The sequence below is a fragment of the Bombus terrestris genome, chromosome 6, assembly GCF_910591885.1.
Source record: "Bombus terrestris chromosome 6, iyBomTerr1.2, whole genome shotgun sequence".
NCBI classification, from domain to species: domain Eukaryota; kingdom Metazoa; phylum Arthropoda; class Insecta; order Hymenoptera; family Apidae; genus Bombus; species Bombus terrestris.
This window is the reverse complement of record NC_063274.1, coordinates 646,983-673,119: the sequence shown is the minus strand read 5'-3', so window position 1 is coordinate 673,119 and position 26,137 is coordinate 646,983. Positions and strand designations below refer to the sequence as shown.

The window sequence follows — 26,137 nt, the reverse complement described above, 5'->3', positions numbered from 1 at the left end:
CGCGTATTTTGTACCAAACGACAGACGCGTATGACAGAATGTAGTACTGTTAGAACCTTAAAATTCAGATTAAGACCGAAATTATTTAAGTATTATTTAAATTCGAGCGTAGAATTGGTTTTGGCCAGATTTTTAAACGACTCGATAATTTCATTTTAATCCCTTCGCTCGATTTAACGAAAATTTCGCCTTTTCTTCGTAATAGAGATAGGACGGAATCGAGACACGTAGTTTGTAAATTTCCGCGCGGAATAATTTCAATCGTCGAGCTTTCTAGGAAGTTCGTTAAACGGTGAGTTTCGCCTTAAATTCTAAAGAAAATTACTCACAGGAATTCCGGGATGCTGCGTCACTCCGTTTATATAAAGCTGCAACAATTTCAATGGATGATGCCGATAAAATCATTGCCTCCGTATAATTTCTATTTTTCGGTTTTTATTCACATTGTTAGAGCTGTAGTATCTCGGTTCATTACGACGAGGAAAAGTTTGTTTCCTCTTTTTTTTACATAATATTTCCAACGTGATCGAATATTATGATCGGATCATCGGAATAACGTGATCTGATATATTTAACTCTTTAAATTTAGATTTATCGAGGACTCGATTTACGACAAATTTTGTAAAAAAAGACATTTACTACAGTGATTCGACATCACAGAGATAAATATATAAAATACATTAAAACGAAGTAACGGCGAAGAAGAAACTTGAACTCTATCCTTTTTCAGTCACGCTTACATGCTAAAACTGTTATTAATACTACGTATTAAAAAAGAAAAAGAACAAAATCGAGTATTCAACGCGTATATACATACACACCAGTGGAACTTAACGTTAGTAAAAATGTCTGTGAACACGATCTCTGCGATTATGGTACCGAAATCGATAACGATGATCGAGTCATAACATATTTATCGTACATCGCCGTTAAAATCTTATTCTCTTAGTTCGTACCCTGATATATAATATTCCTTCTAATTATCTCGTCTATTGAGAAAAAGGCACATCGAGCTATCGATCGTTCGTTCGATACTTTTCTTGCCACGAAACTTTTTTTTTTACGCGATAAACAGCGCATGACTTTCTATTCGAGAAGACGCACAGCGGATTAGCAGAGTCTTGAAACGCTTTAGAATCAAAGGTAAAATTCATTTCGTTCATTCGCAATTATCTCTCTATGGCGAATTACTACTTTTACCGCGACGAGAAAGAAAGCGATCGAACGATTCGAGTAATCTCAGGATTGTAATTCCTGCCTTGACGTACAATGACCGCTAGCAAGAGACACTCACACACGTATCAGTTCACGCACACTCATCCGTCAGGCCGTGTTCCAACTCGCACTACTTTGAACGTCATTCGTCGCACGATCATCGTCGGCCAAGTTTGTATCTGCAAATCAAATCAACGTGATCTTTTCCTTACTTCGACCGAACAAGCGATACGACGTGTAATTTCTTTTCGAGAACAGCGTAAACACCAGTGGGATGCAAGTTGGAACGCGGTCTTGTTTGGCAACTAATCGTAAATAATACAAAAGTGATATTCTTTTGAAATTTGAATCGGTCGTTGGACCGAACGAGTAGGATCGGTTTCGTTCGTTCGCATGTTTGCCGATCTGGAAATATATTTAATTTGTAGAGATCGTTTAGCTACGGCCGCTATACCTCTTCCTTTCGAACCATTTTCATATACAAATTTCATTGGAACTAATTATCGAACAGTGTGATATACAAAAACAAATACAAGTATTTCATCCCTTATTTTACAATTAAGATACGACAATAATCGCGATACGATCAAAATCCCTTTACATTCTTTTCAAGGCAGGTGAATATTCGATGAGCGTCACTGAAACGATCTTATTGTTGGCGCGATCGAACGTCGCGAAATAGAAACGTATTCGTCCAGCGCGGCACTTGGTTCAGGTTCCAAAAGAATAGGAAAATTTGGCGTGGCAACGAACGCTATACAGTCCACCGTAAAACGCAGGTACATTTGGTAATGAACAAATCCATCGAGCATTTCGACCGATCGACGAGATAGCAGAGCGAGAAGAACTTCGGCCGGTCGAATCCGCACGAGAGCCGGACGAGGCATTGGAACACGGCCAGTCAGTCACTTCCTGAACACACCACCGGGTGTCTTGAGGAGCCACTCACCTGCAGCCCTGTTACAAGCTTCTTTAGTCTCCTGGTTCAAATCCTGCCTGTTGCTCGGCCCGAGATATTCCGCCGCCGACGTCGTCGTCGTTGTCGTCGTTGTCGTTGTCGTCGTCGTCGTTGAGATACTCTGCTGTACGCCCTTCTCGAGCACCTCCAAAACGACGTCCCGATCGCGATTGGCCGCAACTGTCGTGCTCGTGATCGGCCCGGTGCCGGCGCCGTTGTTCAGCACCGGTGCACCGTTCCTCGACACATCGAGAACGTCTCCAGGTCGTTCCGCAATTGGCAACCCTCGCCCCGAATCCGCCATTGAGCTGCGCTGCTGTTCCTGGAGCAAGCAGGCGCTCGACAGCAGATCCCATTGACGTAGCTTCTCTCGATCGAGCTCGAACGCCGCGGACGTCGCCGCAGGCCCGGACATCTGCCGCGTTGTCTCCGAGATCGAGCGAACCGGGGGAAGGTTGCCTTCCTCTAAAAAATGATCCATATCCTCGGCGGTGGCTTTCCGGTAAGCCTCGTTTTGCGCGTCCCACACGTACCCGCTCGCGTGAATCCGCTCCATCGACAGACTCTCGTACGTCAGATCGTCCACCATCTCGTCCCTCTCTTGTTCCTTGCTGGCACGACGTTTCACGCGTGGCCTGTCCGAAGAATCCTCCGAGCAATTCTCTCGTCGCAAGATCACGCTGTCGTTCACGTAGGTGGCACCACGAGTGATTTTGTTCCGTCCCTTCGAGTCCGAGCCAGATATGGTCGGTCTTGGTGGACTGCCCAAATTGTCCAAGGACCTGGCATTTCTTAGACTCACTCGACGGAGACTTTCTCTCCACAAGGAGTCCTGCTCCCAGGGGTCATCGACGTTGAAGCTGTTCGACGTAGAACCGCTACCGATGCCATCCATGTTCTGAGGCGCTTCTTCCTCAACCTGAGTGGGCGGAACCGTTGCTACTCGGTTGTTCCTGTTTCTCTGTTCCACTAGATTCTGAAGCCCGACATCGTCCAAAAGGCCCTCCAAAGACCTAGACCTTCGATGGGATGTCTGCGTTCCAAGCGCCAACTCGAAGGTGTCTCGGCTGTTCGACTGACTGTTCGATTTATCGCGAAGGCCATGCGGATATAGATTCCTCGTGCTAATCTCTGCCGACGAGATATCAGGCAATGGATCGGTAGATTTTACCCTTCTCAGAGTATCGGCTTCGTAAAAGTTCTTCTTGTCCACGAGATCGACTTTGTTGTCGCCCAACAGTTGACATGTCGTTTTCCTGAGTTCGGCTGCTATTCGCCTAGCCTCGTCTATGTCATCCACTTGAATCTGTCTGGGCATTTGTCTGGAAATTGGATTCACGATACGTCCTATATCGTTCCTCTTGTTTAACGCGGAAGCGTCGTCTCTTTGATTGTTTAGTTGAGGCAATCTGGAAGAATGACCGATCGGCTTCATCGACTCGGCCGTGTCTACGGCGTTTACGCTACCTTGGAGATCGGAGTAGTAGTAAGGCGCGCCTGACTGCTCGCTCTGTAGATGTGGCTCACCTGGCAGATACGATTGAGGCGCGGGATTTGCCTTAACCGTAGACGTCGAAGTTTGATAGTGACTGGAATCTTGACTGGACGACGACCTGTGGTTCGATATCATGGAGTATCTAGCGGAATCCTGACTGGCCGACCTCGAATGACTTTGAAACCGTAGATCGGAGTAGGGACTCGCGTTTTGCAGCATGTTGCCGACCAAACTATTCCCGTGGTTTCCTAAGGACATCGAACCCGTAGGAGAGTGCATGGAGGACTGGGCGCTGGCAGGTCTCTGACAAGCCATAGAAGTCGAGATCGAAGCGGCTCCAGAGGCCAGAGAGTAACTAGAATCTCTGCTATGAGAAGCCGTAAGCAGATTATTTTGAGATCCTCTCTGAAGACCGTGCGAATTGTCTCGCGATTGGTTGTCCGATCGAATCGCCGGTGAATTCCTTAATGGAGAAAAGCTCGAAATATTTTCGTAATGAGCATCCCCGGTGAAGGATTGCGAGTGCTGATGAGAAGGAGGAGCGTCGCAGACTCTCATCGAAGGCAAGCTACTCGCCGATCCCATTTTGTTCGCCGCGCCGTACCTTAGAGATTGGTCAAGATTATCGAAGCCCAAGTTCGCTTGCCTCGACAGATCGCGGCAGGTGGTCTTCTGCAGCTTGTCCACTACCATCATGTTCTCGTTGAATCCGTAAATGCTATTGTAACTGAGATCTTTCGCATACAAGTCGACGTTGAAGGCGTCGCGAGCCTGCAGTTCCTCCAGATATTGATCCAAGTCGATACTAGCTCCGTCGAAGCGGCTTCCGAGGGACTCCAATTCGTCTAAGCTGTCGAGAACTTCGCACACTTCGCTGACTGGTCTAGTTTTCAATTGTCTGTGTCTCGCTTCCTCCTCGGGCATTCTCAATTCCACCGAGTCGCTTCCGGACGCGCTCTCCAAAGATATTCTACTGTCTCTAAAAGTGGAGCTGATGGTAGCGTCCGAAAATCTCGACGGAGGCCTATGGGTCTCGATCTGACCCATCGGTTTGTTCCACGACTTCGGAGAGTCTCTGCCCGAAGTGTTATCCTTCGTCACCGCTACTTGCGGAGACACCTTTTTGATTTCTAAAGATTCTTGCATGTCCAAAGAATCCAAATCGTCCAACGGAGGCGGAGAGGTTGGAATAGGCGGGGGTGATACCAGCTCACTGTCGGAAGAATCGTGCAGTTCCGCGATCATGGTTCGACTAGCGCCTAGATAATAGGAGGCGGGTCTGAAAGTATCCGACAGACTGAACCTAGGATGCCGAGGAGCGTCGATCGAATCCAGATCCTTTGAGGATTCGTCATCGGCGTCCGAACTATCGGACTTGAGGGCTGTTAAAATATCGGGTAGATCGGTCGTCCTCGAATACGTCGAATCGTCGTTTCTCTTTGAAAGGGACACCTTTCCACCGTCTTGTTCCTCCTTTTCCGACAACTGACTCACCTCCATATACACTGGCTCCATTTTGTTGTCAGACACACAGACGAACTCGTAGTGAGGCGTGTCCAAGGTAGAATAATCGCCGGAATCGTGTTTCCTACCTTCGTCGGTGGGCGCCAAAAGGGAATGGGTCATACCGTTCTGCGCCATCTCCACGTACGAACTTTCCTCGTGGTCCAAATTGGCAAATAGGCTCTCCATCATCTTTGGATTCGGTCTGTCGTCGTTCGGATCCAATATAGCTTTCCTAGGAGTCATGGGCAGATAGTGTTCTTCGGGACTGATATCCTCTTGCTTCACGGTGGGACTCGTGGTACCGCTTTCTCCGGAGAAACGATCGCCGTGAGTCAACAGAGATTCCGTAACGCTTAACCTAGCGCAACTGGGATTCGATAGGGTGTCTAGATCCTCCGTAGGTATAGTTTGATCGCTCTCGCTCTCCTTGGACGATGATCTTTTCTTGCGTCTAAAGGAGACGTCCCCCTTCTTCTTCGTCGTGTCGGTGTACATTCTATGGTCGTTGATAGGCTCAGGTACAACTTGATCGATCTGTAAGGTCCTCTCGTCCTGCGCGTCTTCGTTTTTCTCACGCTGATCCAGATCGCTGCCCGTATCGTACAGCAAAGCCTCCGAGTCGCTGAACACTCCACGGTGTTTCACTTCCTGGTGCCTACCGTATTCTTGTCTTTGAACCTGTCGAGACTTCCTCTCGAAATCCGCTAGCAGATCCTTCACGGATTTGTTGCTATCCGTGGACGCTTGTTTGGTATGGCTCTCTTTGACGCTTTTGTACTTGCAATCTTGAGAATCCGAATCACCCAGAGCGAAGCTGCGGATTATCGACGACGTCTTTTTCGAACAGTCTAGCTTAGAGACGTGGGCTTCCGTCGCTTGAAGAGGAGACACTTTCAGCGGTTCCTGCATGGCGAATACCTCCTTCACCGGACTCGAGCTATCCATGTTTAGCTCGAACGATCGTATCCTACACTGCACCAGATTCATGGTTTCCGGTTTAGCCGCAGACCTGTCCTCCTTCTTCGACTCCAACTCTTCCTTGATGTATTGATAAGAAAATTCTTTGATGACCTTGCTCTCATCGATATTGGAATCCCAATCGTCGGGTTCCTTCTTGGTGGTCCATTGAACCGTCTTCTGGGCAGGCCAGGTCTCCGTCGCGTATCCGGTTGAGCAATTCGAACTCTTGCCGGCTTGCTCGACACCGTAAACCGTAGAAGTCTTGAGGATCCCGGACGGTTTCTTCTTGAGCTTGTCTTCGTCGATGGAAGAGGTATCGTGATCTTGCCGATCGGTTCTCGTAGTAGACGTCTGCCCGGAGGAAATATACTCCGGAGAACGTTCGGTTCTCGGTATAGGAGGGAAGCTGACCTCCTCGTACCCGGCATCCGGAGGTATTCCGCCCAGATTAGGTAGAACGGTAGCGGTGGGGCTCGGTTGTCGGTCGTTCGAGACTCGAATAGCGTTCTGACTCTGGCGGCCACTTCCGGGGACGGCATCGTGAAGCGGATTTCCCGACGAACGATTGTCTCCGTGCTGGCGGGGGCTCCTTCCTGCATGCGAGGGTCTACGCGTGCGCTTCCTCCGGACATCTCCCAGCTCTGATTCGTCCGTTACAAAACAAACACACGAGGACGTTCGTTACTCACGAATGTGATTAATGACAACCCAACCCTGTCGGTACAATTCAAGCTAAAGTAGCAAAGCTGGAATCGGTGTTGATCGTTACGAGAATCATTCGGAAATTAACAGGGATTTAGGATGCTTGTGTTAAATATCGAGAAAAGTAACATTAGGTATTGTAGTTGTAGGCAAGAGTAATCGCATCGTTGATTTTACGTATTAGAAGAAAATAAACGAATCTCGCAACGATCCATAAACCGATCCGACGTGTTCTCGATCGCTCGACGACAAAAACACGTATTACGAGCTGGAAGTTAGACGGCGACCACAATCGAACGCCTCTACGATAGTGTTAGTGATTTAATCCTCGACATGCCATGCTGACCCACATTTTGCAAAGTAGTACGGTTGTAGTACGAGCGTTAAGTCGTAACGGACGGTTTCGCTAGTTAAATTCCAAAGGTGTTAATCGTTCCCATTCACCAGTCAGCCCAGACCCAACAGCAGCAAAGAGAAGGAGCCCCACGGAGAAAATGTTTGCAGATTCCGCTCTTTTCTTACGCCTTTATTTCTATCTTTTTTGCGTCTATTTTTCGGTTTCCTTTCACCTTTCTTAAAGTTTCTTGCTATCTACAAATTTGATCTACCCCTTGACGAGGGGCAACTTGGCGATAGAGAGAAGAACAGCTAGAGAAAGATAAGAGAGCACAGACGAGGAAATTTCGAACGTTGTAGTAGCGATGTCCGCTCGGTCTCGATCGTGAAATGTCGCTAAAACATATGCGCCTCTTTTTCTCGTTTTATTTCGATTCGTTCGTGCGTTCGTACTTGTGTTAGTTTTAAGAAGATGATTCGAGTAATTTTAGTGAAAGTGTAACAGGATTCGTGATACACACAGATTAATTCGACTCTCAAATTGATTCAAGGCACTTTATTCGAGAACTGGTACGTAGAAAAAATATAAATCGTTGGTTTCATGCGCAATCAGCGTCTCCGCTCGTTCTTCGCTAACGTATCTCTAACGCGATACTATCGACTCGTGCAACACAATACAGAAGCGTTTTATTCGTTTTAAGGTTTATTTCGCAGAACACACGCGTAAGTGCGTCGACCGTGTTAGGGCGGTTATACTGGTTAGAGTTTGTTATCGTACTTGGTAAAGTCCAACTATCTACTTAGAATTATTTCAGTCAGTAGACGCGGCACGTTCGTGGGCATATTTATGTAAAATTTTGTATAATTCGTCCAAAAATTCTTAACTCGATATATTTTTTACGATACAATTAGCAAACTAAGCGTTAAAACGATCCTTCAACAGGTACACCGCGACTTAATTTTGGTAATGAAACAGGTCGAACAATTTTTCTGGTTAATCGTAAAATTTGGTCTCAATGTAATTTACGGAATTATACAAAGTCAACGTACAAAGTAAAATCGAACATTCTAAAGAAGCTCATTCGTGTACTGAAAGGAAAATGGTCCCAGGAACGGCCCGTGTCGGAGAAGCCACAACTCAGATAACAAGTTCAGGCGAGGTATCCCTACCTTCGTCGTCGCTGGAGTAGCTGTTGTATCGCGAAACGTTGGCGACAGTCCGGCGGCCGTCGGTGCTCTTGCTGCGGACATGCGGCCGATGACCGTCCTCTCTTCGCCGTGAGTGACGACCCTCTGCGACAGAGGCCTCGTGAGCGGCGAGCTCGAGCAGCGCCTGCTGCTTGTAATAGTTTGACAGCTCGTTCTGCGCCCGTCCTCTGTTTACCGAGGCCGATGGCTTCCGGGTTAACGGCGATTGCAGCATTCGCTGCTTCCATTCCAGCAGTCGCTTCATTGACTCCTCGCGCTGCAATCACATGCATCTTGTGGAAAAGTGTTTTACGAACCCGTTCTCTTACGGAGCATTAAACACGATGACACTTTCTTTTTTAAAAGATGTCAATGATATTTGTTAACTATACGATACTAGGTCATTCCGTTTAGGCATCGAACGATAATTATAAACTCAAAAATAGCTTCGTCTCGATGCGATTTAATTCCATTATCTCGTACATAAAGAAGCTTATCGTAATATCGTAATCCTTTGGTCCGAAATAGAACGTCATTTTTATTCACACCACCAGACTTCTTCGCCTATATTAGCCGCCCGAATTTTTTAAAAATCTTTCTTTTAAATTTATTCGTCTATTTACAAGATTGATCTTTCAAGTTTTCCCGAGACAACTATAAATGACAGGAGTGCCATTTAAATTTTGTATTTGTAAAAATAACTTTTTCACCTGTACACCGATGCATTCTAAACTCCTGAAACATTTGAAACTCCAAGTACGACCATCGATTGCGTAACATTCTAAAAGCAATCGTATCGGCAAGTTACACGGCCAAATGTCAAAAAAAAAAAGATAACAGTCTGGAAGACTGAACCAGGAAGAAATAAAAGTGATTCGAGTTGGACGCACAAAATAGGGGCACGAGGAAATCAGTTTGCAGCGAGGAACGTCTGACGACAGAGGAACCACGCTAACGGCTCTGCTCGCAACGATGACGAAGATCGAACGGATCGCAGTGAAAGCAGAATCACGAAACGCGGCGTGACATAAATGCAGGTACACGGCGTGCAGGTTGCCCCTTCGTATGAATCATCTTTTCGTGCTTGTGCGGCCTACGAATTATTCCGTCCGTCAAACAATAGACGGTACGTGGTTTACGATTGCACCGAGGAAAGCGAACCAACGATTTGAGTCATCTCTATACGAGCGCCTTTGGGAATTTCTAAAGCATTCCTCAAACAGCCGATCATTCTCTGGAATCTCGGCGGTAGTTTACTACGCGTTTCACAAAAACGTTGCTTCGTTGCTATAGCAAATGATCATTGCTATAGATTATCGCAATGATCTGGGCTGATTCATTGATATCGTTTTCTCGAATCGATATTACGAATTTGCAGATATTTAGGTATAACAAAGCTATTTCGCTGACTTCTCACTGCCATTTGTAAATATTTCGAAGGATGGAAAATTTTTGAAAAAAGATCAGTGGAGAGAAAGTTTCAATTAATTTTGTATGCCACTGAATGAAGAGAATGGGGATACTACAAAGCGTATCAATAACTCGGTGTTTCCAACTTCTACTCCGTTACTTTCTATCGCACAAGGTTATATGGTAAGCGGTATCACAACTCGAACACGTTAAAAACTAAACGTGAGCACTTTTCTTCTCTACGTTCCTCTCCAGAATAAACTCGCGTTGTACGTAATTACAAAACACTCGCGTTTCAATCGTATTTTTAATTTTAATCTCAGATCCATCGTCAGTCTCGCGTTTTATACTTTCCTCCGACGAAGAAGTAATTTTCGAACTAACCGTAACTTATCGAAAATCAAACTGACAACTTTCCACATCGACTTTAATAAATTGCGGATGCTACGCTGCACTTTGTAAAACATGAAAAGCACAATGATCGTTTGCATAAAAGGAGGAAAGTCCGAGAGAACCAACCTGCTGTATCTTTCGTTCACCATCCCGCGAGTCCTGTTCGGAAGATCGTTCTCCGTAGTCGTAGTCGTCGTCGTCGGGATCCAAGGCGGCCGGATGCCTGGTCCTCGGGAGACGCGCGGACGCCGATCTGCAGAACTGTTGCTGTTCGTTCCATCGTCTGGCAGCGGCGTGAGGAGCGTGACACGGTTGGCCCACGTGAGTAGTCCCCTGGGCCGTGTGACTCGTCGATCTGCCGCCCCACCCCGCCGACATCGACGACTCGTACTCTCGTGGAATTCTTCGCGGCACCGTTCCGTCCTCGGCCATGTGACTCAACATTTCTCGGTTACTCGACTCGTAACTCTTCTCTCGCAATGATCGCCTCAGTTTCGCCTCGTTGCTGTTTACCCTAGATCAGCCAACGAGATTCGAACGTTTTATACGTTTAGTCGCGCGTCGTTTTTTCGACGACAGGTTCTTCTGGTTTTCATCGACCCACGGATATCGAACGACGCCTTTGGTTCAGGAAATTTTGTGTAACGTAGGAGACGGTTTTAGACGAGAAATAACGTTATTTTTGTACGTCGATTATACGTACGTATAATAAAATGTATTTTTTTCGTACGAGTTTAATAAAAACGTATCATCTAAACGTGAAAAGGGCTTATCGATACAGCGAATCATTAAACTAAGAAAAAATGGAAATTCATTCGTGTCGTAAAACAACGGTATACTCATCCAAATTAGCGTAAATACCGAGCATTATCAATTTCCATGTCGTTTTCGCAAGTATCGGTATTGGTACTTTACTTTTAATAATATTAGATCGAAAGATAAATATACGTAGATAGAAAATGAAATTTGCAAAATTCCAAATGGCTGTTTCGGTTCGTCATCCGTCGGTCATTTCATAAAACATCTTCGACAATGATACTACGGGAATCTTATTAAAAAAAAAAAACATCGAGGAGCATTTGTCAAGGCGATAGAAAGCTGGAAGAGAGATCGACGAGCAGTGACTCACTCGGTGTGCCTTTGAAGGGATTGGTGAGGTATCACGTGTTGCTGATGAACGTGCTCGCGTTGCGACCGCCTCAAGCCAGAGCAGGAAACTTCCGGCAGCGTTGCTATTCTACTCTCGTCGCTTCTGTCGCGGATTCCCGATGCTTTCGACGGCATTGTTGCTCGGGAAAGCGATTGGTTCCTTTGTTGCTGATGATGCTGAGGTGTTTGATGGAGATAAACCGAGGACTGCCGCATCTGTGCCGCGTATCTGTAACGAACGTATCATAAGCGACATCTTTGAAATATCGAAATGTCTTGCGAACGTAATGTCTTGTTCTTCGATTCGAACGTTTCATAATTGAACGAATACGACCGAAACGAGAAGTTTCGTAGAATTTAACGGTTCAAGGCCGTTCCTCCGTACAATTTTGTCTCGCTTACTTGGCTCAACCTACGTATAATGGAATAAATCGTCGGTTACCTTTCCTCGGAATAGAAATAACCGTCGTTGGTAGCGTCCGACGGAGTGACTATGTCTAAACTCGATTTAGGCCTTTGTGGACGTCTCTGTTGATTCAGCGATTCTTCGCACTGCGGTGGCATCTGCTGATGAGGCTTCCTGGTAGCTTCGTACTCCAAGAAGTCCGCGCTATGCGGTCGCGGTGGTGGCTGCGTTCTCGGTTGCCTCATTATTGGCACTGAATCAAATTGGATCAACGATCCTCTTACATACATATGTGTCGTAAGGTAAAAGAGTATTCGCGGACAAAGCAAGTACAGTCCAATTTTTCACGCGTTTCTCCCGTGTTAATTACCGTTGTGCTAGTTAACTTCGAGAGTTTAGAAAGTTCTCTGCCAACAAGAATGTGCTAATGTCCCAGCATTTAGCGATGTTACGTAAAAGGACAAAAATGTGCATCTACCACTCTAATTATCTCTAATTGGATAGGATCGATTCGTACAATTTATATTATTAATTCCACTTACATTTGTCAAACCTTTATCGACTTTAGTCTCGTCTATCGAATACCATATTTCAAACGAAGATATATACTTACTGTTGGAGGGCGTGCCAGGAGAATGAATCTGCTGCTGATACTGCTGATGTTGTTGCGCGTACAGCGGAATCGGAATAGGTGCTGGCGAGGATCCTTTGGTATAGCCAACAGGTCCAGCTGGCCTCTGATATAGTTGAGGAGCCCCATAAACTTCCTCGTAGTCGCCGTTCCCTCTGGCGGATCTCGGTTTAGCCGCGCTACGACCGTACGTGTCGGGCGTGCGCCTTTCCGTTTGCACCTGACCGTACCCGTAATTCAAGCCCGATTTATCCGTTCTGAGGCTCTGCTGCGACGGTTGATTCATCCTCGTCCCGTAGATCATGCTACCTCTGTCGTAGTCCGACATCGGGCTTTTGCTGGCCACCGTAACGTCCGGCGATACCGGTGATTTCCGGTAGTCCGGATCCGGCGACGGAGTCGAATACTCCGTCGATCCGTCGGTCAGTCTCCTAGGTTTGGGCGGGGCGTTCGCGTAAATCGGTTGACCGAATTTTCGGGCCATGGGCTGCACGGTTTGTACGTTGCTGGCTGTCAAGTGCGACTGGGATTGCGGCTGCTGGACGACGTGCTTGTTATGATGGAGCTGATGAGTTTGATTGGTACTCTGATGAGACAAATGCTGATGAAGCAACGCTTGATGTTGGTGGGAGTGAACCTGCTGCAGTTGCTGAGAAGAGGGTATCAGCTGACCGTACTGTTGCTGTTGCTGATGTTGGTGCTGCGACGTGCTAGGTTGACCGTACGGAGTTTGCTGTTGAATCCAGCCGTTTACCATTGGCTGAACTTCGTTCGCGTTGTTGTTACCGGTGTTGGTGATGATGTTATTGTTGTTATTGCTGTTGTTGTTTCCGTTGTTGGTGTTGCTGTTACTGTTGCTGCCACTGAGATTGGGGAAGGAGGCGGTGTTTACGCTGTTCGGGCTGGAGTTGTTGTTGGAAGCGTGGCTCGGATCGTCCCGCGATTGGAAACCGTGAAATCCAGAGTCGCTATCGTCAGCGCTCTGATTCAGAATCGAGGAAATCGATGAGACGCTCGGCCGTGCGCTCCGCTCCCCGTCCGGCTGGCCAGCTATCTCGATTACCACCGCTGCTTCGCCGGTTCCACTGAAGCATATTTCATTTGTTCGATTATCGTTCAGAATATCGCGCAGTTGTGCTTGAATCGTTTGCCTCGAGACGACATAGTTCCTTCTAAATTCAACGGGACCATTGCATCCACGAATCGACGAACAATAAGCAATTTCAATAATTTCATAAAACTAATCGCAAAAGAGAATTCAATTCGTTCGAGGAACGGCGAATCAAAGCGTTCCAACTCAACCGTACAGTACATGAAAACGTTTGAGCAACGAAGCGCGCGTAATCTCGTGACAAGCGAGCGACGCGAAGTGATGCGCGGATAAACGTTTAATTCGAAAGACCAGCGTGCAAACAAAGATCGGTGGATCCTAATTCCGAGCAGTTTCGTCACGTTTGTCGAGTCGTTGAGTCTGAAAACGCGAAAATCCAGCCTCATCGTTAGAAATCTGCATCGGGATTCGCAGTTCGTCAGAAAATTCCTAGTATCCAGCTGGCAAACGAAACACGACCGTCCTGTAGTTTTTTTAGCCGAGCAACGACAAATTCTCGGCTGTTTATACGCGGCCAACTTTGAAAAAACAAACGAACGGCCGAGTTACGCCGCGAATACTTTCGAATAGTTCTATGAACACGGCTAGTTCGTTGGAATCTTTGGTTCGGTAGAAACAAAGCGAATTTCCCTTTGACAATTTGTTCGATTACTTATCTTCGTTCGTGTTCTTTAATTGCACAACGATTAGCTCGATTACGAGTTACATTCTTACAGTGGAAGAAATTTTTCTTCAGAATTGCATTCCGGATGCAAAAAGTTATGCTATTCGGGAGAATTTGTTTCGTTATTTTGTTCGGGGACGCGTGTTTGCTGAGCAAATAACGGAATAAACGCCGAGATGTTTCATAATCGCGGTGGTGAATGATCGCGCTGTTTAAACTATCGAGTATTTGTTTTGAGATGGACGGGCTAGGCTTTTCGTACGTGCCTGCGTAAATTAGTTACACAACTCAAGATATTACGTAACACGATCGTTGACATCGATTAGCGAACAAGTTGCAAGGTGTGTTGAAAACAACGAGCAGGTTTTGCCGGAAACCAAATATGCCATTATCAGGTTCGAGAATCTTTTTGTTCTCCGACGATAAATACGAAAATCACGAGGAAAACATCGGGAATAAAAGTAGCGAACGAGAAATAGAAGAAGCGCGATCGTTCACCGCGGTAGATACAACTTGGAAGAAGCGGAATACGCGGAATGAGAAATAAACGAGGCCGTAAGGAAACGATGGAGATGCGAAATAAATGATTTTACGTGAAATAACGAGTCTAACGATGCTGCTTCCTGCTGTAAAAGGCAACTCCTTTCTCGATTAATCAAATTCCGGTCGAATTCGATGGTATTATTCGCGACTAGCATCGGCATCGGCCATCGAAAAAAACCATCGAGCCAATGCAACGTATCAAACCTATCGGCCGAGCATGCGACGCGAAATAACGCGCCAGCTCGAAAATTTGCAATCGTTTGAAATTGTTTGGAATACCGAAGTGGTAGTTCATATTGGCCGGTAAAAGGTTACGCGCGATGAAAGTTATTGCATGGCAGAAGCGACAGTTGGTTCGATTCTACTTTTATTACTCTTTTTACGAGTTCGTTCCGTGAAATTTCCGACGAGAAAATTAACGACCGTAGATTTTCAATATTTCTTTATGCTTTTGCATTTTGTATCCTTTATTTTCTTCTCTTTCCTTCGATACGAAGCGAATAAAGTTAGATCGCTGTAAATTAGGAAAAAGTAGATACTCACGGACTTGGGTCCTGAAGAAGAGTCGCCAAGGTTAACGCGTTCACCCACTGATTCATGCTTTCGCGACTGTCCGCTGCAAAGTGATAGGTCCTCATGTTCGCGTGTTCGGCTTTGAACGCAAACTTTCTATTAACTTTGTCCTCGGGCTTGCACACGGTAACTCTGTACGACGGCAACAATATCGAGCCCAACAATTTTTCCTCTTCCGGACCTGAAATTTGTTCGTTATCAATGTCTAATTTGTCGTCGTTGGTAAAGAATAGATCATTTTTCAATACGAAACGAGTTTTGATTCGAGAGAAGATAGTACGCTTCGATTTCATCATATTTCGCAGTCAAATGGAATCCAAACTACAGAATAAGGAATAAAAATCGATTCGGTCTTCCAGCTTCTCTGAATTTCAACAAAATTTCGAAAACCATATATTCAATAGGCAAAACCGTGAATTCTCGAATAGCAGTAATTTCCAGCATTTCTCGATGTAAGAGGAATAATATTTTTATAGAAGAAGAATAAACGAAAAGCCTATACCTTCGTAAAACACGATCGCTCTGTTCTCGATTCCTTCTGTAATCGTTTTGAAATAGTGTCTGTCACGCTTATTTAATAATTCCTAGCGGAATGAAACAAAAAATGAAACTTTATCGTCGAATGGACTCACAAAACCTTCTAAAAGTTTAGCCAAGTACTCTGTAACGTTAGGATTAAACGATTCGAAGAAGTTCATGCCGTCTGGCTCGATTCGGTTCGCGCGAAACCAATGGAGGGGCTAGGCGGGAAAAGAAATTTACGTCGAAAGCTAGGAAAAAGTCGAGGCAAAAGGGTCGACGATGTTCTCGTTTATTAACGAGAAATATTCATCCGAGTTCCTCGTAGCCGCGTTCCGTGAAAGGAGATTCGAGGGCGAAAGGGTGGCACGAGTGCCGCGAACGACCCTCCTAGAAACGAATCGCGAGACGACTTTCGCATTTGCGTCGAGATGGACGCGAGAGGTTCGCGTGCCGTTCGACTTCGAGAAAAGATTACGAATGCGAGTACAGCATATGCAAAGCTATGGTATTTCATTATTATTTAAATCTGTATTTAACTACATACTTGTTTTAAAATTGGTAGCAAGTTTCAAACTTTCTACGCAAGTAAGTTTTTGTCTAAAATTGTCAATGGCTGGCAAAATCGATCGTTAAAAAGCCAAAAACGTTAAAAGTATTATGATTTCCATCGAACGATGAAAAAGCTCTCAATCTGACATTGATCAGAAAAATCGTGGCAAGCGCTCGGTAATGTCCGATGACATGGACAAATGCGACAGGAAATCATTTTACAGGCTGACAAATCGAAAGGTTCGATTCGAATGCATCGGAAAGCCCTAACGCGCCATTGACACGCGTTAGCCCAGCCGGGGGTTGCGCTCACCCTCCCTGCCTGTGTCGACATAAATCACACGCCGAACCGCGGACAGAGGAAAAGGAACGAGATAAAAAGTGTTATAAATTTCGGCGCGAATATCATACCGGACGTCTGGAAAAGGAAGAAAGGGCCATCGTCCGAGCCAGGAATTTTCGAGAATGCACGCGAATCGTTAACCGGAATCGTCGAGCGTCGAGCAATTTATTTTCCAAGGAAAATTGTAGCTGTCGCGTCGTTAAATCGACAGGCGAGGTTCGTCCGAGCGTGCACAACTCGGTATGGAACTTATTTTCAAACTTTTAGGCTTGTTTCGATTCGAGAGAATCGTCCGTCTTCCGTTTAGAAAGAAGAGATCTTTTAACAAATAAATACATAAATTAGCCGGGAGGAAAGCGACGCGGTAAGAAGCATAATAAAGCTCGTTATATCTGATACGTTGTCAACGAAGGTGACAGGCTATGAAGGTAATAACAGAGAACGAGACTAATAGTTTCCATTTCAAGAACCACTGATAACCGTGTGTAAGAATTTAAATCCGCAGTAAACGAGTTCACGTCTATCTAGGTGAAGCAAAACGCAATGGTAAATTAATTTATACCGGTGGAATAATGACCCAGACGCGCATTGTTTCCATTGTGCGTCCATCATAGAATATCGCCTTAATTAAGAACGGTGTGCAGAGCAACGTGAATGCCGGGCTGATTTCATTCGACGAAAGAAAGGAATCGCACGACGAAAAATTACGATCATTTACGGCTGAAACACAAACCAGAGTGCAACGCGAATTTGAATTACGAAACGATATCAACAGAACGGCGGTAAAGAGAAACTAGCGCTAAATATCGAACCTAATTTCAATCTATATTCCCGTGTACAATGAAATTTTCGTATTTATTTGACCCGATACCAGAGATTTGTCCTCAAATTTTTGATCCTGCTCTGGAATAGCTGGAATTTCCAGTCAAATTTCATTCATTTAGAACATCGATAAGTATCGTATTATGGAAGAGTGTAGGTTCGTAAAGTGGGCTAATAACGATATTCTACGGTTACATTGCATATCTGAAAATCTATATAACAAAAACTTTCAAAAATATTTTTTATTCAAAAGAGAAAAAACATTTTATCGAGCAAAAACCTTTTTACCACTTTTTATTGTATTTTATGTATGTATCTCTACTATCCAGGAAGATCTGAAAAAAATACAACGCAAAGCTTTAATGAAGTTTCAAGTATTCCCGGAGATGCGATACATTAATGATCGCAGATACGAACGAAGTTTTTGAATGTGAGAGGAAGATCAAAGGAAACGTATAAAAATTCTTTGTCGCGATGTTTTCTAGGTCATAGTTTAAAGAAAAATTGCGTTATTTTTTAAAAAGATAAAAGTAATATTTTAATTATCGTTAATCGCTGACAAGAATCTAGATACGACATAGTTCGACGATACGCAGATACGTCAAATAATTTTCAAAATTCTACTACAGATATTGTTCACGTTCTGTAAGGCACAGTCCTCCAAAAATATTCTCGCATCGATCTGCCGATCTTTCGAAAATTATATTTCGCAAGGATAGGAAATATTTTACAACGTCGAGGGGTAGAAACTGCGCGATCTCGCGGAAACAGTTAGGGGAAGTATGTAAGTAAGTACGAAACTGGCAAACTCGTGCAATTAGCGTTCCGGAGGAAACAATCTGAAGGGAAAGAGGTAAGATTGAAAAGAGGAAATAGCAATCGAATGAACGGAAATTGGCGGGGCGAACGCTGTGCGAGTGAAAACAACGCTGAAAAACAACGAGAAAGCTGGAAAGTTGAAGCTGTGCCAACTCTCCCCTGCGCGTGACACATAAAGGGAAAGGAAAATTGTTAATTTCATATGGATCCCCTCGGCGAAACGTTAATTGCGCGTATATCCGCGGTGATGTTGGAAACGAAGAAAAGAAAGAACGGGATAAAGTTCAACAAGAGGAAGAAGATATTACGTCCGGACGCGAATCTACTTGCATTATGCGTTTATCCGGTGCTGTCCGACCAGTGACTAGCTCGTGCTACTTCTCGCGTCACATATTATAAATGGGAGATAGCAGAATTACTATGTTCCTACTTTGGAACCAAAGTTCGTAGAAAAGAGACTAAAAATTGGGAGAAGAATAGTTTAATTTTTTAGGGGAAGAACGTGTTGCTTAAAAATTTAGTCGAAACTCCATGGACAGAAACAAACGAAAGATAGTTCGGGAGATTTACAACGGAAAGTAACTGAACGCGAAGAACGTAGACACTGTGCTTCCGAAAAAAGAGATTTTTCCTCGTTCATATTTACTATTACGACTAAATAAAACTTGGAAAAGAGAGAAAGGAGGAACAAAAGGGAAAAAGCAGCGGGTATTCTCAATGAAACCACTAGAATTACGAGTCGCGTGTAACGCGTTGGGAATTGTGTCTTGGTTCGTTCCAAAGACAAAACGAGAGGAAAAAGAAAGAGAAAGAAAAAGGCTAAAGGGTAAAAGATGGAAAAGGTTTTTCGGTGGAAAGAACGCGACACGTAATTCCAGAGGGAGGAAAACGTGGGAGGTCTGACCTTTGTAATAAAAGAGGCAGTACTCGGAGAGGACGAACCACCGTTTCTTCCAAAGCATCAGCCCCTCGGAGCCCTGTTTGTGTAGCCATCCTTGAAGGGCGACGGGAGCGGAGAGTGGCCTCTTCGCGGCGGGCGATCGTAAACCTTGGGAGCCGCTTCGTCTGCGAACCCCCGACACGGATGCGGCTACCCCCGAGCCATCGTTCTTGCTACGTACCTGGACAGGTACGGGGAGCGGCGCCGCCTGGACAACCTGCAATCATTTCAGTTTCGTTTATGCTACTCGTCTCTCCGTCGAGTCCACGCTGCTTCTATAGTCTGTTCGTACGTACGCGTTACTTTTTCCACCAAATCTATGGTTTTCGGTCGATTCGACGCGTATTGGCTAAGTTGAAAGCAAGTTGTTGAAAGTAAGAGTTTGCCATGCAAATGGCGGTACGTGACACGAGCTTAAGACTAATCCTCCTACGCGGTACGATGATAATACCAGTGCCAAGCGTCTTATTCTACAGCGAGTGGAAAATCGCCACGGTGTTTTGGATCAACAAAATTGAAACTTTCGGACAGTCAAATTTTTGTAGATTAGAAATCACGCGCGCATTACACGACGATAAAGCATGTAGCAGCTGACACGGCAATTTAACCCGCGTCGCGGCAAGCCCACCGCGGATAATAGAAATATTTATCATGCTAATGCCGTGTGATAAATTTCGATCTAATTTACATAATTACCAGCTCCCGGAAATTTGGATAATTGCAGGCGATTATCATTTTCGTTTTCGTTCATTTCGCGCGTCACAAAATATCTAGACAAGATCGCAATTGGTCGACTAAGTAGAACCGTTCTCTAAACTAGAACCGCGTCATTGTCGATTAAACTTTACACACCACAGGTCATCGGGAAACTGACAGCGGTTAGCGACCAATCTTCGTTTTCGATGTTTACGTAACTTGTAGCCAAATCTCTGCTTTCGTTCGATTCTGCCCGAGATAGCGGTTAATCTCTAAATTCAACTTTTCTGTCATATTTCGAAACCTCCTTTATTCGAAATTTCTCCTCGGAAATCGATTTTCGTGTCTGATCTTCCTAACCGAAAGGAGGTTTTTATTATCGTTTCCACGTACGATCACTACTTTAGCTCCTGTACTTTAACAACTTTGATTTCTCATGAGACATTCTGAAACAAACAATTTGCGTAATACACAGAGAAATGAAAACTCGACTAGACGGCAGGAATGTTTCGATGAAACGTTCCCGTCATGGATTGATCGATGAAATTTGTTAAAACCAGTGGATGGAGAAGCGGAGAACTATCAAAACGGTCAGTTTTGAGAGAGTAACTTCGTTTATACCGGTCAGTCGACAAGGTAGCACGTCGTGCAGCGCCATGTTGCTTCCTAAGCGACAGATTTCTCGATAGCCGATCGGCAGCCGCTTTTCCGCTTCCTGTCCGATCGAGTTAGCGCGAAAATTCCGTCCATCCTATGGAAAATTTATCAACTAGCCGCAAAATCTCACGTTCGTCGGAAATAAAGCGAAATCGTAATATTATTTAAACTACGTTCGACGACGCAAGAAACAGGAAGCAGAGAATAAATTTTGTAATAGACGTTCATCAATATCGAATAAATATTTTAAACGTACGTAAAACGTACGTTTTTTAATCGAATAGTCTGTTCAGGACCGAATACAAGGAGAAGCAACCAAGATACGAAGAAATGATACCCAATAATTGATAGTACTTAATAATTATATTTAATTAGTACTCAAATAGAATCGTGCCAAATTTTTTGCCAAATATTACGGGCGGTAAGCGACCGTGCAAAATTTAGCAAACGAGCAGCGGGTTTCGATCTTTTGATTTTCATGGGAAAACCGAATTGGCTATAGGGTTAAGGCGGAACTCGACGCGTACCTAATCGTCTCTTCTCCTCGCTCTTTTTCGCTCTTCATTATTTTCCATGTTTCCAGGCCGTGGACCAGCTTTCCGAGAAACAGTTGTTTCTCCCGGAACATTCTCTTCGAGCTTTTTCCGTCTACCTAGTTGCCGAACCTTACGAAAGCTTTTTCATCGTTTTGCTCGATTAAAGGAACGACAACGTATCTCCTCGACCAACTTGCCAATAAAGCTGGTTTCGTTGGAAAAAGTTTACTGATCGAGCTGCCGGAAGTCGATTTAATTGCTGAACGTTTGGCGCTATAGCTGACAACTACTGCCGACGCGTATCACTGCCAATTTTATTCGAAAAAAAAACCTGATTCTCGTAAGTTCTCCCGATGCTAATAATAACGCAAAGAAACGTCGAGTCCTGCCATTTCTACCGCATGTATAGCGTATAAGCTGGATTGGTTTCCATAATTCGGTGATAACGAGACAGTGACAGTCATCGAATCGTCTTGTATATGACCTATGGCTGTTATACGCCGCCTAAACGAGAATGAATATTCATCGTGAGATTAGAATGGTTCACGCACGAAGGTATGCGACTACTCTCATAGTTCGTATCGATATACATACGCTTAATTGCAGAAACTCGCGTTTCATCATAGTTCACCAGAATCAATTATTATTGGAATGTTCTTTTTAAATTCTTCTTTCAAATTCTAGTTTTTTTTTTGTAAGAAGCGAATTCTAAGAAAATAACAAACCGCGATAAAACATTAAAATAGTCTTTCTCGCTAGTTGCAGAATATTTGCTTTGTCGTTTCTTTTCTTTCAAACGCATCTACGTGCTCGAATAGCATAATAGTTCCAAACTTTTGTCTAGCGGTACATCCCATCCTAGATTTGAAAATTCAGAGCTTCTGCAAGCAAAGCAAACAGTTGTCTTCGCGCTTCGTGGTTTCCCGGGATGCGCCTCAAACGCGGGAGAAACAAGAGTGATTCTTCTTTTCCAAGAAAGAGAGAGAGATCGTCGCGTCGGCAACTTCAGGATCGCGCGATTCCGAGCGATTCGTAGGCCGAACAAACCGACCGAGAAACTTTCTTCCGCGGAAGCAGCGTCGACGACAAGCCTGAAATTCGACCGAGTTGAATCGCAGGGTTAAAGAGATGGCAATTCAAAAAATTACTCGGCTAAATTTCTACTTGGCTACCGAATCGACGAATCGTCCGTCTACGCGGTTCGAAGCGAGAAGCGAGTTTGAAACTTCATCGACCGCTGGTGGATCGAGGCGGAGAAGTTCTTTTCGCGAAAAAAGGAAGAAAGTAGTTCGATGTGACTTTCTTTTGCTGCGGTTGCCTAGCGTAAATGAGGAGAGAACGACGCTTGGAGCGGTTTATGGCGGGTCAAAATTGCTACTGCGTTTTGCATTCGTCCGTCGCTGCTTTTCTACGACTCAAGGTGGCAATATCCTGTGGAGAAACGTAACGAGCTGTCACGCGCCATTTTAGCGAAGCTTCCAGAACAAATGGAGGAAAGAAGATAGATATATTTGGTTCACCGTTCACCACTTTCGTGCAAGCCAATAAACCACAGTACATGAAAAAATAATTAACGAAATGACGATGAATTTACGGTGATAGAAGGATCTTGCCGTGTTCAGTGGCTGGGTTGGTGCTATCTCCCGTATATTCGATCTCGTTTTAGTCATTAACGATCCTAAATTATTAGTCGACGAGTTCGCGATATCACGACTCCTCCAAGACCAAGGTCTTTGAACCTACCATTTCTTATCCGAAGATTAATCTGATCGCTGCATTAGAACTCGCGGAACTGTGCGGACACGAATAATTGAGCTGATTAAATCGCAGCGACTAGCAGTTTATCAAAGAGCACCGCGAGACGGTAATTAGAGGAGCAAACGATGTAACTGGAAACGTTTAAAGTTGCCGGTTAATTCAGTGAGATTTCTGCATTAGACTCGGCCGCTTATCGCGTCGATTTAATCGCGTTAACTTCAAACGACATCGTTAACTCTGCCACGGAGTTCCGTATCGTATCGTACAGCATGGAGAAGGAAGAAACCTTTACAACTGCCATAAACCCCTATGACACGTATCGATTTCTCCAACTTCAACGAAAGTATGCAACTCCCTCAGAGACGCCTTCAACTTGCACCATCTTCTACCGGTTGTCCTGATCTTGCCCGACAGTCTGTTCGAAACGGCAGTTAATAGAACTCTTAACGCTTTTCTTCTAACTCGTGTACGCGCCGTTTACTGTTACGAATGAGAATCAAAGAATAGATCGATCGAAGAAAAAGGCAGGTGAAATTAAGTTTCAAGGCCATAATTTTAAGAAGCTGTTTCGTTCGAACCTTTTTGCTGTCCATTCCGGACGTCGAGCTGGTCACCGGCTGGTCGAGCCTGAAACAATAAAAAATATCGGTCATATAAAAACGTTCCTTAACATCTCAAGGGTGAATTATCGTTTTAAACGGAATCAGCGACCTTTCATATCGGATAATTCGCTGTTAAAACCTAAAATACCGGAGAATTTCAACTGCCATTCGCAGGACTACGCGCGTTCAAAACGAGAAGTATACGGAGACACGTTGCTCGTGGTCGCGGACAATTTTTCCGGGACAGTTTGCTCGACTGAAAGTTTTCAGATACGAGAGCTTTTCGGTAATGGGTGTTCAAGTTCCGCGAGTTCTTTCGCGCAAGTCGAGTATGTACGCGGAGCGACTGGTAAATCCTTTCACCGGTATCCGCTCCCTTTATCGACTCCTTTTCGCCGGTGTTTTTTTCCTGTTTCTCTTCCGAGTCTCGACGCATGTTAACAACTTCGGCCCCTTGCTGGTAGTGCATACGGAATCGACTGCGAGTCTTTGAACAGCACTTTGCGCGACCCGGCTCGTCAATTAGGGGGAAAAGGGATCCCGTTCCCGTACCGTTCAGTTTCGTACCGCGTTTACACGGGTTTCTTTTTCCTCTGCTAATTCGTAATGGTGACTCTGCTCCGTTTTCCTCGACGAAACTCCGGCTCGTCCTCGAATACGCGAGAATCGGGCAGAAACGCCGCTATCGTTTCTTCGTATCCTTTAGGCCAGCGATCGAAATAGAATCGCGTTTGCTTCGAAAGGTAATAAAAATGTGTCTGGAAAAAGAATCGAGATATTCGGCAAGATGGAACAAGATCTCCTATCGTTACTCGAGATTTTTCGAGACAATCCAACCACCATCCAAACGGCAGCACCGAAATATCGGTGTGTTATAAACGTATAAATAATTAACGCGATTCCATCTCGTTACGGCATTAAATTGTTACGTGCATTTTAAATTTTCGGAGAATCTGCTATCAGTTTCACGAGAACGACAGGGAATCCGCGAGTGAACGAAAACGCAAAGTCGAAAATCCGCCTCTAAATCGTAACGTAAAATGCAAACTCGTTCCATCAAATTGAAAGAATCACAAATGGACAGTCATAAATGTAACACGTAACGATTACACGAATTGGGAAATTGCCTGGCTGTTACTTTCATAAAGGCGTGGAAGGTAAGAACTCGGCACTGTGTATCGTAGCTGATGCAGAGTAATCAATCACTTTTCAAAGGCTTCGTTCTTCGTTAAATCGATTCCGTTGCTTTTCTATTTTACATAGGAACGAAGCAAAGAACGAGAAAATTGCTAACGCCAAGTTGTTTTGCATCCTAATAACCGGCGCTAGAAGTACCTCTTTTTTTTAGAAACGGCTTTTCCGCTTCATAGATAGAAAAGTAATATTGTAAAGCGATTACTTCCCAATTACCATATTCGTGATATACCTATATTTGCCCTATCTCCAGCGGATTTGCAAAATCGAACTTTGCTATATTGATATTCCCAAGTGCGCCACACAGGGAATGAAATAGCTTTTCATTCGATGCGCGTTTCGAATGATTCGAAAGTAACGTGCAAGAACACTGGTAATCCTATTTCGCGAAAAGCTTGTTCGTTTAATGGACAGCCGGTAATTTTCCACCATTGTTTACGCAATTTTCTATCTAACGAAACAGAAGGGGGGAAGAAAATATCGAAATACGATAAGTAATGTGGAACGAACGCAAAGAAAAGCGATAAAGCACTCTCGCGGAAGACAGGTTTTCTCGAAGAAAAGCGAAGCTTCGGTCGCGTTGTACCGAAATGAATTATTAAACCCACGAGCGTGAAAAAGAACTCGTGCGAGATACAATTAAATTATACAAATATTTATTGTTTGTGTGTATATATATATATATAAAAGCAATCGTCAAAAATACATACAGGTCGATAACTCTCTTGGGTTTCTCGTACTTTTGTATTAATTTATATATATAAGTACGAGAAACCGAAGAGACCTGTATGTATTTTTGACGAAACAATCGTAGCGCGACTGGATCTTCGATTCCTTTTTAATGTTCGTTTCGCGGGAAGTAGAACAGCGCCGAGAATAGAAAGGAAGAGGAAGGGTCGTATAACACGTCGAAGTTCGACAATGGTGAGCGATTAAAAACATACTTCGTGTTGTAAAAAAAAAAACGTGACGTTGCATCGTACGAGAGACGTCGCTCTAAATGGTTATCAAAATCCACAGACGTCGCGGCTGAGAAATTCTTGTTCGCTTTTTCCACGCTACCGCGAAATTTCTCGGTGATAAATATTTAATCTCAAATTTCTAAGATGTCCAAGTTGAAAGAAAAAGGAATAATCTTATATTTCTGGTATAAAAGTTCGAGAAACGGTTGCAAGTAATGAAAATATAAAGGTTGCAACGGTATAGGTTTGAAGGAACGTCGTTAAAATATGGTCACACGAGGAAAATAATATGCCAGCGTCGTACGGATGCTAAAAGGAAATGCAGCAAGGAGTTTCGCCGGATGAGAGCATCTTCCTCCATCGGAAGTTTACCATGGATGAGAGGGAAATCACAAGGACTTGAATTTCCGGGCGCCTGTAATGCGTGGAAGAAACGTCACGAACACCCTCGTTTCTTCGAAATTCTACCTACGCCACGTAATCTGGCTTAATCTGGC

At 44.5% G+C, this 26,137-nt stretch overlaps 1 protein-coding gene across 16 annotated transcripts in view; it reads right to left on the bottom strand.

Moving 5' to 3' along the window:
• LOC100645228 overlaps positions 1–26,137 on the bottom strand; it is a 190,581-nt gene that overhangs the window by 55,502 nt on the left and 108,942 nt on the right. For 15 of the 16 annotated variants that reach the window (XR_007224263.1, XM_048406407.1, XM_048406414.1 and 12 more), the window contains 9 exons: positions 23,461–23,509; positions 19,200–19,452; positions 15,211–15,421; positions 12,332–13,434; positions 11,755–11,971; positions 11,293–11,541; positions 10,290–10,677; positions 8,343–8,637; positions 2,165–6,775 (listed from right to left, as the gene is read on the bottom strand). Coding sequence is in view for 15 of the 16 variants with exons in the window: in XM_048406414.1 (XP_048262371.1) it covers positions 2,165–6,775; positions 8,343–8,637; positions 10,290–10,677; positions 11,293–11,541; positions 11,755–11,971; positions 12,332–13,434; positions 15,211–15,421; positions 19,200–19,452; positions 23,461–23,509 (7,376 nt within the window). In the remaining variant the exon portion in view is untranslated. Of the gene's footprint in view, positions 1–2,164; positions 6,776–8,342; positions 8,638–10,289; positions 10,678–11,292; positions 11,542–11,754; positions 11,972–12,331; positions 13,435–15,210; positions 15,422–19,199; positions 19,453–19,531; positions 20,354–23,460; positions 23,510–26,137 lie in introns of those variants that run through there. The other variant, XM_048406413.1, reaches the window with a different exon arrangement.